This window comes from Rhamphochromis longiceps, linkage group LG2 (assembly GCF_057381845.1).
Source record: "Rhamphochromis longiceps isolate RC_006_pf linkage group LG2, R_longiceps_female_GT1.1, whole genome shotgun sequence".
Taxonomy (NCBI): Eukaryota; Metazoa; Chordata; class Actinopteri; order Cichliformes; family Cichlidae; genus Rhamphochromis; species Rhamphochromis longiceps.
The window spans coordinates 34,455,276-34,470,883 of record NC_140558.1 but is presented as its reverse complement, the minus strand read 5'-3'; the positions used below and the strand labels follow the sequence as shown (position 1 = coordinate 34,470,883).

Genomic DNA, 15,608 nt, shown 5'->3' with positions numbered 1-15,608 from the left:
CACTGAGAAATAACTGTCACTAGACAATTACCAAATCATTCTAATACATCCAATTAATGTCTAAACTATAACAGTATGTAGTTATCCACATGTATTTTATTATTAAATTTGCATTTAACTTTTAGGAATATAGTAATATTATTTTCTCCAGTCTACCCGCTTGTGCCCAAACCCCCCACTTCCTTCTTTTACAAGTTCCTGCACTTGATATACTGTCTACCAAAGGCAATAAAGAACTATGAAAGGCAACTATAAAGCTCTTACATAGACTAATGCACATCTGGTAGACAAAGGCACAGGAGAGAAAAAAAGAGTCACACAAAAAAGGCAGGCAATCTCCCATAAACTAAATTTAAAATATGTGACTATGTTCTCATGAGTTCTGAGAGTGTGCAAGCGGTCACCCCCTTCCATTTAGAGGAGTAAATTAAAAAGAAATTAAAACGGGTTACCTGAAAGCAGAAGTTAAGAAGCAACAAATCAGGAACTAGTTATTCTAGTGACACACAAAGGGAATTTTCTTTCTTCTTTCACCTCACTTGTGACCACTATAAGCAGGAACTGCTCTGTTATTATTATTGTTATTGTTGTTTATGGGGGAAAAATTAGTCAGAAAGGAAAAGGGATGCTTTTCTAAAAGTTTATTTTTCATCAAATGCACAAAATCTATTGACATATGGTTCAATAAAAGGTATGTAGTGCAAAGCTTTATTTGATTCCCCCCCCCCCCCCCCCCCCCCCCCCCCAAATAAATAAAAATACTGACAACCTCACAGGGGTGTACTATGTCAGCTGGGATTGGTTCAAGCCCTGAGACCCCAAGCTGGATAAGTGGTAACATAATAGATGGGCAAATGAAGGATGAAAACAATGACAAAAGTTGGCTACAGTAAAGCAAAGAGAAAAATAAAACAGGCTGAATATGGAAAATTACAATTGCAATTAATGTTTTTACTCAGGCAAAAACAAAAATACCACAGACAGAGCAAAAGACTTAGACCTAAGACTACTTCTCTTCAACTATATCACTTTCAGAAGACATAGGGATGAATGAAGAAGTCATAACGGTCTGCCCTGCATTTTGAATGCAGAAAATGAGACATTTCAACTAATGTATTTAATCAGTTATATGTTTTTCCACACTGAAAGGTATTACAAATATTATGTTGTGTCTGTTACTTGTTCAGATAAGATAAAGGGGATCAACCATAGAATATTTTTTTCTTAGATTAAAAACAGAAAATAAATGTAAAAAAATGACAGAAAATTTATAAAGTTACTAAACGCTACATTTAACTGTCACAGGCAATATAAATAAATACAATACATACTTTAGTTACACTTCTGTGATACTATGTCTAATAATATGTCAAAAGATCAACACCTATAAGTTTGAGACTACCTGTGTCCAATGTGTCAATGTGGCGGTGAAGTTGAGGTTATATATAAAAGACAACATATTCGTGCACAAATACATCCATATATAAGACAAAATATTTTAGAACCACTAGATCCATTACGTGTATATTTAAAGTAATTATATAGAAGCATTAATTATTTATTTAGTTTTTAAAGAAACCCCAGTTACAACATTTTTGTTAAAAAGGTCCATCTCAAATCCAACATGTTAAAACATGCTATGGCACACTCTCATTTGATCACATAACAGGGATGCGGTGCACCTGCCCTCACCTTCAGCGTTGCCCTGTCTGCACTGAGGCGCCTCAGTGTGTTTTTCTGATAAGCCGCACTTCTTTTCTTAAGAGTGTCGGTGTCTGTATTTGATGCGAAACGAAAATCACCTCTCCACGACCCGGTGGTCATAAAGGAATCATATCGCTCATCATTCAGCAAGGTGCCGCAACGGCTAAAATCTGCAAAACTAGAGGGGCAATAGGTCGTGGGGAAAACGGGCAGACTGGCTGTGGTTGAACGGTAAACGTAGCCACGCCGACAGAGTTTAAAATAAAACACTCCGCTGATTAGAAGGATAAACATAGAAGACACGGTTGAAAGAGCGATTATCAAATAGAGCGTTAAGTTATCGCTCTCTTGTGACTCATCTGCAAACTCTAAAAGTTCGCTTAAAACGGGGAGCCCATCACCAAGCATTATGCTGACTGTCGCAGTGGCAGAGAGAGATTCGAGCCCGTTGTCCGTTACTAATACAACAATAGTATGTTTTGGTTCATCGTCCTCTATAAATGTTCTCGTTGTTCTGATTTCCCCTGTATGCAGATCTACCATAAACACGTTAGGCCGTGTTGCTTTGATTATTCTGTAAGAAAGCCATGCGTTATGACCTGAGTCAGCGTCCACAGCCACCACCTTAGTAACCAGGTAACCTCTAGGCGCTTCAGCTGGTACCATATCTTCAGCAATGTAACCGCTACTTTGCACAGGATATAAGACCACAGGTGCGTTGTCATTTTGGTCCTTAATAAACACATTTATAATGCAGGTGGTGGAAAGTGAAGGCCCACCGCCGTCTCTAGCTGTCACTTTAATTTGGAAGTAAACTGACTGTTCGTAGTCAAACATGCGTGAGGTAAAGACCTCCCCCGTGTCTGAGTTGATGCTTAAGAAAGATGACACTTCTGAGTTTCTGTCCTTTGATATTTGGTATTGGATTTTAGCGTTAGACCCGTCGTCAACGTCTTCCGCTTTGACTTTAATGACAAACGTGCCAACGGGTTGGTTTTCCAAGATGTTGGCATTGTACTCGCTTTGCATAAATGTCGGGGGGTTATCATTTATATCGCTAATCGCGATTGGTATAACTTTTACACTAGTAAGTGGGGGAGAGCCCGCATCAGTGGCAGTTACTGCGAGGTTATACTCTGGTTGCACTTCCCTGTCCAATATTCCATCAGTCACTAGCATGTAATAGTTTTTGACCTCCGATACTAATTTAAAAGGAACATTTTTTGAGATCGTACAGGTGACACGCCCACTGCTCCCAGTGTCCATATCATATATATTAATCAGAGCAACCATAGTCCCTGGTTTGGAGTCTTCAGCCACGTTAGAAGAGGCCGACTTTATTTCTATCACGGGCTTATTGTCGTTCACGTCAATCACATCAATTATAAGTTTACAGTGTGAGGCCTGGCCACCGCCATCTTTAGCCTGAACATCTAGCTCGTGTGAGCTAGCTTCTTCATAGTCAATGACACCTGATACGCGAACTTCTCCGCTTAAAGGGTCAATTTCAATAACACCTCCCAACTTGTCAGACAGATGACTGAAGGAATAAGTTATCTCCCCATACACCCCCTCATCCAGGTCCGTGGCCTGTAGCGTGGTTATGATAGTCCCTATGGCTGAGTTCTCTGGCACAGAGGCTTTGAAAACTCGCTGGCTAAAAACTGGGACATTATCATTGGCATCTAAAACACGGATAAGGATAGAAGCAGTTCCTGATCTAGCCGGATTTCCCCCGTCAATTCCATTGATTTTCAGTACATGTTCAACTTGTGCCTCCCGGTCCAATGCCTTTTTAAGAACTAGCTCAGGATAAGCATTTCCGTTCATTTGGTTACCCATTTCCAGTGCAAAATTGTCATTCTGGCTCAGTGTATATTGACGGACAGAATTCGTGCCGAGATCGGGGTCATGCGCGCTCTCTAAGGGAAAGCGCCTCCCTAGAACTGTGGATTCCACTAAATCCAGTTTTATCTCCCCCGTAGGAAACACTGGGCTGTTGTCATTTATATCTGTAATGTCCAAAACTATGCTGAATGCTTGAAGGGGCTGTTCAAGTAAAAGCTGATACTGTAAAATGCAGGCAGTGGCTTGTGCGCAGAGCTCCTCTCGGTCTATCCGTTGGCTGATCAAAAGATTGCCTGACGCAGTGTCCAGTTCACACAGCTGGCTTGTTCCTTCTGCAACAACACGGGCTCGACGAGCATCAAGCTCTTTCACCTCCAGCCCCAGATCCCGCGCAACGTTTCCAATCACAGAGCCCCTCTGCATCTCTTCTGGAAGAACATAACGGACTTCTCCAAACGAAACAGCGGAAAGGAGACTAAGAAATGAAAAATGCAGCCACCACTTTAACTGAGGTCGACGCATCATCAATAAACATTTTTTCAGAAATGGATGCACTGTCGACATTATAGCTAAGTCGTTAACATACATCCAAATACCGAACTGAAAATGCAACTGCAATCCTACGATTTCCTGCTTCTCTGGCTGAGTTAATCATGCTCTATTAAGAAAGCTGTCAGCTCGGATTTCTCTCTCTCTCTCTCTAACCTCTTTTTTCATCTCTCTCTCCCCCTCTCTCTAACTCCCTCTCTCAGACAGCTCCACATACAGCCTCTCTCCTTTTCTCCCCTCATACACACACACACGATAAAAAGAGAAATGCGCATGTATACACAGCCGCCGGTCCTAACCCAATACTCTAGTTCCACTGACACAGATAGAGGTAGACATGAGCATCCATGACTCAGACTTTATAAAAGAGCGTCACCAAGAGACTGAGAGAATAACTGCAGCTGTCTGTAATATCACTTTCCAGCACGTAACCAAAGTGAGCTCAAGTTGGGAGCTGAACATTAACTGCTATAACTACTAATAAGACAAATACGATCATTGTATTTTAAACAACACGATATGGACACAGTTAAAGCAATATTTATATAATGTAACAGAGTCTAGTATGGGATCCAGGATCTGATGTGGGCCCCGATTGATTATGTGATTGATTTTGATAGACAAAGTAGTTCTGACCTACAACCACTCAATTTATTCTCTATTTATTAAACACATTGTCCCAAAAGGACAGGGACAGGAGTTATTTCTACACAAAATGTTATTTATGCCAAGTCATTTGGACTTAAACAGACAGACAGACAGGCACGCACACACACGCACGTACACACACACACGCACGTACACACACACACACGCACGCACACACACACACACACACACACACACACACACACACACACACACACACACACACACACACACACAAAGTCATGAAATGAAAAGCAGAAGAAGTTATTGATGATCTCGCATGCTTGGCTTTACTTTGTTCAACATAATCCCTCTAGTGGCTGCTACGGAGCACTCCAGAATCCAGTTTATTTCCATAAGTAATGACACTAAGAGACAGATGAATCACTCTATCACTCTACTTCCTCTTGCTGAAACAGCAACACCATCCAGCAACAGACACATAAATATATCCATGGCACTGCAGCTCTAGCTACAGATTAACAATAATATATCCACATATGAAAAGAACTGTGACTAAGTGATTATCCATACATCAGAGAACAGTAGCTATGACATGCTTATCTCAGATAAACAGGGAAGTCTAATATTAAAAGGTGGCAAGTCTGAGGGGAATGCAGTGGCAAAGGGCCTTTTCCCTCTCTGCACTGTTAAAAATATGACAGCTTGATACATGAGGATTCATAACGGGTTAAAATATTTCAAAAGAGAATTTGGCTTCATGGGGCATAACACAAAGGCATATATACAAAATAAAATAATCTCACAAAAAGTAGCTGGATAGGGGGATCATGCAGCTATGAAGTCTCAAACTAAATAACACTAAAACAATGCCATTTCACGATGTACAGGTTTAGTCGGTGTAAATTAAATTAAATTAAATTAAATTAAATTAAATTAAATTAAATTAAATTAAATTAAATTAAATTAAATTAAATTAAATTAAATTAAATTAAATTAATATTAGTGAACAGTGTTGTGTCAGTGGGCAAGACATTTTGTGAAGTCATATTTTCATAAGTAACTAACTTGTGTTATTCTATAACACAGGTGTCAAACTCCAGGCCTCGAGGGCCGGTGACCTGCAGATTTTAGATGTGTCATTGATCCATCACAGCTGATTTAAAAGGCTAAATGGCCTCCTCAACATGTATTGAAGTTCTCTAGAGGTCTGGTAGTGAACCAATCATTTGATTCAGGTGTGTTGACCCAGGGTGGTATCTAAAACCTGCAGGACGGACTGCAGGACACCGGCCGTCGAGACCTGGAGTTCGACACCACTGTTCTATAACATTTTTTTTTTTTTTGTGCAGCTGAAAGCCTAATAAATTAAAAAATAAACAAAAGAAAAGAAATAAAAGAAAATGAAAAATAAAGACAATAACATAAAATAAAATATAATGATGAGATGAATTGAAAAATAAAGTAAAATAACGACATAACATAAAAAAATACGAGTAAACCATAGCCAAGAAATTACGTAGCGCCAAGGAGATGGAAAAAAGCAACAGTTTTCAAACATTTTCCTACACAGAGAAAAAAAACATTGGCCAAGTGTGTGTATAGAAACCGAATACTAAATACACTTTGCACAAAATATATTCTCTAAGTTTAACTATTGGGTAAGGAAATTATGCGAGAGTTTAAAACGATTATTTTAAATGTTAACTATTTATATTCTTTTTTGTTTGTATATTTTTATTTTTATTAAATAAAGGCTATTGATAAAATCATTGCTATATTAACTCATACCTCTGTGCACCCGTCCAGGTCTCCAAACACATCAGCAAAATCTGATGGACTTTTCTTCAGAGTCTGGTCAGCAGGCAGCGTGTCGTCATTGTATGATGTCACAAACTTAAAGTCACTGGTTCTAGAACCTGTGGTCAGGTACGCATCGTAATTGTAAGTGCTGCGTAAAGTTCCTGTGCCATCAACATCTGCGTAATTAGGAGGGAGATAACCACTGGGGATGGCAACTGCTCCATCAAACAACAGTCTGGGCTTTCTCCTGCGACAAAACCTCAAACCCAGGATGATGATGATGAAGGTCAGGAAAAAGGTGGACACAGACACCAGCGCGATGATCAGATAAGAGGTCAGTTTGGAATTGCTCTCATTAAAAGACAGATCCTTCAGTTCTGGCACCTCAGCCAAGTTATCAGAAATGAGTAAATACATGGAACAGGTGGCAGACAGAGAGGGCTGTCCGTTATCTTTCACTGCCACTACAAGGTTCTGTTTCATGCTGTCAGATTCAGAAATGTCCCGCAGTGTCCTGATCTCTCCGCTGTGGACACCAATAGTAAAAAGTCCCGGATCTGTGGATTTGACTATTTGATAGGACAGCCAGGCGTTCTGTCCGGAGTCTGCGTCCACCGCGATCACTTTTGACACCAGAGAGCCTCCGTGTGCAGCTTTGGGGACCAGCTCGGTCATGAAGGAATTGCCCTCTGGGGAGGGATACAGGATCTGAGGAGAGTTGTCATTCACATCTGAGATGAACACACTCACGGTCACGTTGCTGCTGAGAGGAGGAGAACCGTTGTCTCTGGCCATCACGTGGACTTTAAAACTCCTGAACTGTTCATAATCAAACGACCTCACAGAGTGGATCACACCCGTGTCTCCGTTCACAGACAGATAGGAGGACACCGGGGCACCGTTCACCTCACCAGCTAACAGAGAATAAACCACTGTACCGTTCTGTCTCCAGTCGGGGTCTCGAGCACTAATGGAACATAAAGTGGAGCCCGGTTTGTTATTCTCACTCACATATGCGTTGTACGACTGTTCCTCAAACACAGGTGGGTTGTCGTTGATGTCAGCTACAGATAACTGAACACTTTTAGAAGAGGACAGAGGTGGAGAGCCCTCGTCAGTGGCAGTGATTGTAATGTTGTAATTGGACACTAGTTCACGGTCCAGTTGTCCTGTGGTCACCAGAGAATAATAGTTTTTAATAGAAGGAACCAACTTAAAGGGGACACCTTGCTGGATGGAGCAGCGGACCTGTCGGTTATTCCCAGAGTCTCTGTCCTGCACGTTAATGATGCCCACCTCTGTACCAGGCGGGGTGTTCTCTGGTATCGGATTGGTCAGCGAGTTCAGATTAACTACAGGGGCGTTGTCATTCACATCAGTGACAGCAATTATTACTTTAGCGTAGGATGACAGCCCCAGCCCATCTTTTGCTTTAACGCGTATTTCAAATGATGTAGTAGTTTCATAGTCAACAGCACCAATTACTCTTATGTCACCTACTTTACGATCAATACTAAATATCTTCTTCACTTCTTCAGTAACATGTCCAAAGTCATACGTCACATCTCCATTAACTCCCTCATCTGCATCACTTGCGCTTACTGTAATCACTACAGTGTCTAGAGGAGAGTTTTCAGGCAGGCTGGCTTTATAAACGGCTTTGCTGAACACTGGGGCGTTATCATTAGCATCCAACACAGTGACGTGTATCATTAATGTACCTGATCTCTGAGGAGATCCACCATCCAAAGCTGTGAGAATTAAATTCATTTCCTGTTGTTTTTCACGATCAAGTTCCTTTTCAAGAACGACCTCTATTGTGTTTCCATTTACAGACAGAATAAAATTTTCATTCTTTTTAAGGTTGTACTGCTGCACTGAATTTTGCCCCACATCCGCATCGTGCGCTTCTTCTATCACAAAACGAGCTCCTCTGTCAGCGGATTCTCGAATTTCTATATTAATCCGTTCTCCATTGAATTGTGGTGCGTTGTCGTTGATATCTTGAATGTGAAGGCTGATACGATGAAGCTCGAGCGGATTCCCCAGCACAAGCTCGTGTTTTAGGATGCACGAAGCCTTGTCTCCACAAAGCCCCTCGCGGTCAATCCTGTCTGCAACAATCAACTCTCCGTTATTCATGTTTATGTCACAGTAACGTTTGTCGGTTCCGTCGGTGTCGATGCGGGCTCTCCTGCTGGACAGCGCGCCCGTTTTCATCCCGAGGTCTTTGGCTATATTTCCAATAACGGATCCTCGTTTCATTTCCTCTGGTAAAGAATAGCTCATGTCTCCATGAGCGACATGGAACAAAAGAAGGAGGAAAGAAAACCGACGCGAATGAAACCCAAATATTTTCGAACCCATCATACGCGATTAGTTATTAAAATCCTGAAGAATAACGAAAAAAAAAGAAGCTGAACCCCACAACACAAATGACAACTGCAATTCTCGGGAGGTCTCTTGGGATGCCGTCCTAATTTAGTCACAAAAGCGCAAGAATGCGCGTCCACACCGCTGAATGCAGGAAATAAAAACTCATAGGGTTGGTGTTTAGCGCCACCGTGAGTTAGGTTATGCAGAAACACCTAAATAGAAAGTGTAAGCAAACGACAACAAATTTCAATTGCTTTATTTGTGCATGTACTTATCCGCGAAGTTCAAATTGAGAGAAGAGTCCTACAGTGTGCATTAGATAGAGTTTTGTTTAAAAAAAAAAGTAGCCTGTGAGAGTACTCTGAATGTCCTTATTTGTCTTCACAAAAAGTTTTTGAAAATGTAATCTCATGTATTGTTACTAAGAGGATTCAGACCGCTTTTGTGTGCTGTGGACTGTTCTTCACATAGCGATCATCCAGTCACACTACCTTATAATCACCAACACACTTACACACAGCCAGGTAGTTAAGATAAATTTAGTAGCTACTGTATTCCAAGTGACACTATTATGATTGTTTTAGTTTTCATTCAGCATGTTATGCTAATCTGCTGTTCTGAATTAATATTTTCACACTGCTCAGTCTGGACCTAAATATTCAACCTCAGGCATTTGCCAAAAGAGAGTATGGAAACATGTTTATGTGCTTTTAGGGTGTTTAAAAAAAATAATCACTGTTTAAAACACTATAGAAATGATACCAGTTGACTATTTTTCTTTTCTACATTTTTGCCTTTGTTGCACTAAAGCCAGTGAATTATTACAAAAAAATATATACAGACTCAGAGACATTCAGTTCGGTGTCTCTCTTGTTTCAATTCATTTTAAATTCCTAATAGGAAAAACATTTACAGATGCCATGATGTATATAATTCTATGCATATGCATAAAGCATGACCTCAAAATAGTCTGAAAAAATAGATCATGCATACTACTCTTTAATTATAGAAGAATCCATACTGCGCCTAGAGACTGCAGGGGCCAAACTGTTTATTAAATACACAAACTGAATGTATGTTTTCAATCAATGGCATCCTTAAAGCTTTGAGGAGACATGTGTCACATTGTATTTTCTAATGCATTTTAAAAATTGCCACAAATCCTTATGATAACATGTATTAAGGTTACTATGACACACTTGCTTATTACTACATATCTTTTTTTTTTTAAACTATGGCGATTAAAAGTGATTACAACACCTTGCAGTACCACATACAGTGAAGGATGCCCTGAACCACACTTTGCACTACTTTGAAAAGATGAAGCAACATCCTCTCAATTAATGGCAACAGAGATACATCATACAATGTGTCACTGAGTATGACCAAGAAAGCAACTATGCTTTACATCCAGCAATTATTGTCAGAATGCAATAAGCAACCAGACAAAGCAGCAAGGCACTGACACACACACACACACTGAAAAGCAATCACTTTAGATCAAGTTAATCCAAAGAACATACACAATATCATAAAAGTAAAATTAGTCTAAAATCAGTCTTTAACAGACATGTTATTTGGATTACTTGTAATAAGCGTAACAGTTTTTTTAATAACACACATCTAGACTGTATTTGTGAAAAATCAAACTCAGTTATGATAAACAATATGACCAATATTCTGGTAAAATCACAAGTTAAAGAAAAAAGTTTTTCGTGGACAGCAAAAGTCAAAGCAGGAATCTTTTCTGTTAAAACAGCGAACTCGTAATTAATGCTAAAGTAAAACAGAAGTCATTTATAAAGTGTATCTCTCAGTGCAATCACTACAGAGATCACCATGGCACAGTCACAATGGGTGCACATTGAAAAGCTGCAATTAACGCTATATATTCTTTGTATTTTTCCTCTCAAGCAAAATCTCCTTTTTACAATCACAGAAAGCAGGTGAGACTCAAATCAGCTGTCACAAAAACTCAAATAAAGACCAAGTGCACACCTGTTATAAAATATTGCTATTAATAAAGTGCAATGAAATGTGCAAAAATATAAAGACCTACATTCGGATGGTATCATCTTTCGAAGAAACACCAGTGGGAAACAATGGTATTCACATTTTCAGTCATTTAGGGGATACATCAGTGAATCTAAAAATATAATTACACAACATATTTGAGGTGCTCAAATGTAAGATGAATTGCGTTCCATCATATGACAAAAACGTCTGTCCAAATCAAAGGATGAAAAATGACATCCAAAAGATTCACAGCAACACAGCAAATGTCACAAAGACTTTCAGTCTGAATCCCAGTAGCACAACATTGCAGGTGGAATACATATGAATAACATGTGCAAGCAAGCTGTTACAGCTGCTTTTTAGGCATATGTTATTTTTGTCATGAATCGCTGTGTGGCAGGCAAGCAGGAGTGGTGGACCCAAAATGCAGAACTCAGACACGGAAGTGAAACTTAAGGCGCAGCTTTATTGCTGGGAAAAACCTCGTACAACTAAACTCACCAAAAGAAAACCAAAAGTCAGAACAGAGGAACCAAGGACTGAAACACTGGAAAGAAACACTAAACTGGAGCAGGAGACCAAACACTAGGAACATAGAAGCAGAACACACAGCTAGTTGAGGGTACAACGCGACACTGACACAGAGAAACACAGGGCTTAAATACACAGACGGCAGTAATCAAGGGATGAGAGACAGAAGGGGAACACACCTGGGAGAAATCACAGCTGACGAGACAGGGGAAACGTAACTGAGCACACTCACATATGACACAAACCTTCACAATAAAACAGGAAACTCAGACACATGGAACCAGGCAAGACATTGAACTAAACAGACAGATTCACAAACAGATGGGGTGACACCATAGACAGAGACAGACTCAAAGGCAGACCAAATATAACACACAGAACTCAAACAATAATAATCATCATCATCATAAACTAGAAAATGATAACTAAAAGCGCTGGGTCACCGACCCAGGACCATGACAATTTTAGATGGGCTAGACTTGAAGATGGATACAGTTTGGCACACAAATCTCATGCTGAAATGACACGTTAGCAAGAATGGCCAAAGATGTTCACTGCTAGTGTAATAATGTTGAGTTAAAGATCAAGATGTGGTTAATCAATAAGAGTAACTTACACTATGAAATGCAGCTCACATGTGTAATGGTTTTTAAGTCAACACTTAAATTCTGCAGCATTGAACCTGTTTTGCTCCAAAACACAACTAAATTGCATAAAAACAATAATAACAACACAGCTAAAGCACACCATGCCTTTTATGTATTTTTTTCCCCAAATAGTATTATTTAATAAACAACATTAGCTTAAAGGTTAAGATTGAGGTTTTGATTATAATATGAGAATAATATTCCTGAAAAAAAGGCACTTTCACAAATTTCAATTAACAATAAATGTAGTTATAACTGACTAACAATTGAAAAATGACATGGATGGATAAAAACAAAAGTCCAAGCAAGATGCAATAATATACCTTATGTGAATGAAAATATGTCAGGACAGAATGCGAAATTACACTAAACAAGACTTAAATCTAAAGTATGAAAAATATGATCACACACCCAGTATAGAAGAATGACCATGGTGAAATTAAACCAGTTTTAGCCACTTTAAAGGAAGATAAAAATGGGAAAACTTTAAGACAACTTGAAATGTAATGAACTACCTCTTGTACGAGTCAAACAAAAGGACAATTGTGTAAAGTTGAAGTACAAACAAAAAAATGATTTTCAGGAAGGAAGTGGGCACAAGATTGAAATATAACTGGGTTACTGCCAACAGCTCATACCTCTGTGCACCCATCCAGGTCTCCAAACACATCAGCAAAGTCTGATGGACTTTTCTTCAGAGTCTGGTCAGCAGGCAGCGTGTTGTCATTGTATGATGTCACAAACTTAAAGTCACTGGTTCTTGATCCTGTGGTCAGGTACGCGTCATAATTGTAAGCGCTGCGTAATGTTCCTGTGCCATCAACATCTGCGTAATTAGGAGGGAGATAACCACTGGGGATAGCAACTGCTCCATCAAACAACAGTCTGGGCTTTCTCCTACGACAAAACCTCAAACCCAGGATGATGATGATGAAGGTCAGGAAAAAGGTGGACACAGACACCAGCGCGATGATCAGATAAGAGGTCAGTTTGGAATTGCTCTCATTATAAGACAGATCCTTCAGTTCTGGCACCTCAGCCAAGTTATCAGAAATAAGTAAATACATGGAACAGGTGGCAGACAGAGAGGGCTGTCCGTTATCTTTCACTGCCACTACAAGGTTCTGTTTCATGCTGTCAGATTCAGAAATGTCCCGCTGTGTCCTGATCTCTCCGCTGTGGACACCAATAGTAAAAAGTCCCGGATCAGTGGATTTGACTATTTGATAGGACAGCCAGGCGTTCTGTCCGGAGTCCGCATCCACCGTGATCACTTTGGACACCAGAGAGCCTCCGTGTGCAGCTTTGGGGACCAGCTCGGTCATGAAGGAGTTGCCCTCTGGGGAGGGGTACAGGATCTGAGGAGAGTTGTCATTCACATCTGAGATGAACACACTCACGGTCACGTTGCTGCTTAGAGGAGGAGAACCATTGTCTCTGGCTATCACGTGGACTTTAAAACTCCTGAACTGTTCATAATCAAACGACCTCACAGCATGGATCACACCCGTGTCTCCGTTCACAGACAGATACGAGGACACCGGGGCACCGTTCACCTCACCAGCTAACAGAGAATAAACCACTGTACCGTTCTGTCTCCAGTCGGGGTCTCGAGCACTAACGGAGCATAAGGTGGAGCCCGGTTTGTTATTCTCACTCACATATGCGCTGTACGACTGTTCCTCAAACACAGGTGGGTTGTCGTTGATGTCAGCTACAGATAACTGAACAGTTTTAGAAGAGGACAGAGGTGGAGAGCCCTCGTCAGTGGCAGTGATTGTAATGTTGTAATTGGACACTAGTTCACGGTCCAGCTGTCCTGTGGTGACCAGAGAATAATAGTTTTTAATAGAAGGAACCAACTTAAAGGGGACACCCTGCTGGATGGAGCAGCGGACCTGTCGGTTATTCCCAGAGTCTCTGTCCTGCACGTTAATGATGCCCACCTCTGTATCAGGTGGGGTGTTCTCTGGTATCGGATTGGTCAGCGAGTTCAGATTAACTACAGGGGCATTGTCATTCACATCAGTGACAGCAATTATTACTTTAGCGTAGGATGACAGCCCCAGCCCATCTTTTGCTTTTACGCGTATTTCAAATGATGTAGTAGTTTCATAGTCAACAGCACCAATTACTCTTATGTCACCTACTTTACGATCAATACTAAATATCTTCTTCACTTCTTCTGTAAGATGTACAAAGTCATACGTCACATCTCCATTAACTCCCTCATCTGCATCACTTGCGCTTACTGTAATCACTACAGTGTCTAGAGGAGAGTTTTCAGGCAGGCTGGCTTTATAAACGGCTTGGCTGAACACTGGGGCGTTATCATTAGCATCCAACACAGTTACGTGTATCACTAATGTACCTGATCTCTGAGGAGATCCTCCATCCAAAGCTGTGAGAATTAAATTCATTTCCTGTTGTTTTTCACGATCAAGCTCCTTTTCAAGAACGAGCTCTCTGGTGTTTCCATTTACAGACAAAATAAAATTTTCATTCTTTTTAAGGTTGTACTGCTGCACTGAATTTTGCCCCACATCCGCATCGTGCGCTTCTTCTATCACAAAACGAGCTCCTCTCACAGCCGACTCTTGAATTTCTATATTAATCCGTTCTTCATTGAATTGTGGTGCGTTGTCGTTGATATCTTGAATGTGAAGGCTGATACGATGAAGCTCGAGCGGATTCCCCAGCACAAGCTCGTGTTTTAGGATACACGAAGCCTTTTCTCCACAAAGCCCCTCGCGGTCAATCCTGTCTGCAACAATCAACTCTCCGTTATTCATGTTTATGTCACAGTAACGTTTGTCGGTTCCGTCGGTGTCGATGCGGGCTCTCCTGCTGGACAGCGCGCCCGTTTCCATCCCGAGGTCTTTGGCTATATTTCCAATAACGGATCCTCGTTTCATTTCCTCTGGGAAAGAATAGCTCATGTCTCCATGAGCGACATGGAACAAAAGAAGGAGGAAAGAAAACCGACGCGAATGAAACACGAATATCTTCGAATCCATCCTAAGAGATGAATTATTAAGAGGCTGAAAAATAAGGAAAAAAATGACCTGAACCCCAAAACACGACTCACAACTGCAATTCTCGGGAGGTGGCCCTAACTGAGACACAAGAGCGCAAGAATACGCGTCCACACCGATGAATACAGGAAATGAAAACTGTTAGGGCCGGTGTCTAGCGCCACCGTGAGTTAGGTTTTGCGGAAACACCTTAACACTAAATCTAAGTAGACTACAACTAATGCTCAGTGCATGATTTTTATCTTCTTTTAAAAATATATTTTTATGTAGAATAAATATGTAAAATCTCAGTTACTATAAAGGAGACAATGGGAGAAAAGAATTTTACATTGTGAATCAGGTAAACAGTTGTAAAATCAACCAAAAAAAGAAGAAGAAAGCCATTCAGTCAGTAAGACAACTATAAATGTGCTTTTTTCTCTTCATAAAATTATGATATCTTTAATTGTATGTTGTTGTTGTTTCTACTAAGAGGATTCAGACTTGGCTG

General features: G+C 40.4%; 1 protein-coding gene across 20 annotated transcripts in view; it reads right to left on the bottom strand.

The window, feature by feature from the left end:
• Positions 1-15,608, bottom strand: part of LOC146677678 (protocadherin gamma-C5-like) — a 285,476-nt gene that overhangs the window by 178,914 nt on the left and 90,954 nt on the right. Inside the window, exon 1 of one of the 20 annotated variants that reach the window (XM_085425072.1) lies at positions 12,722-15,231. The exons of 16 other annotated variants lie outside the window; for them this stretch is intronic. In XM_085425072.1, the coding sequence (XP_085281198.1) occupies positions 12,722-15,100 (2,379 nt within the window). In that variant the 5' untranslated portion in view covers positions 15,101-15,231. Of the gene's footprint in view, positions 1-6,501; positions 8,996-12,721; positions 15,232-15,608 lie in introns of those variants that run through there. 3 more of the 20 variants (XM_085425201.1, XM_085425052.1, XM_085425184.1) reach the window with 3 other exon arrangements.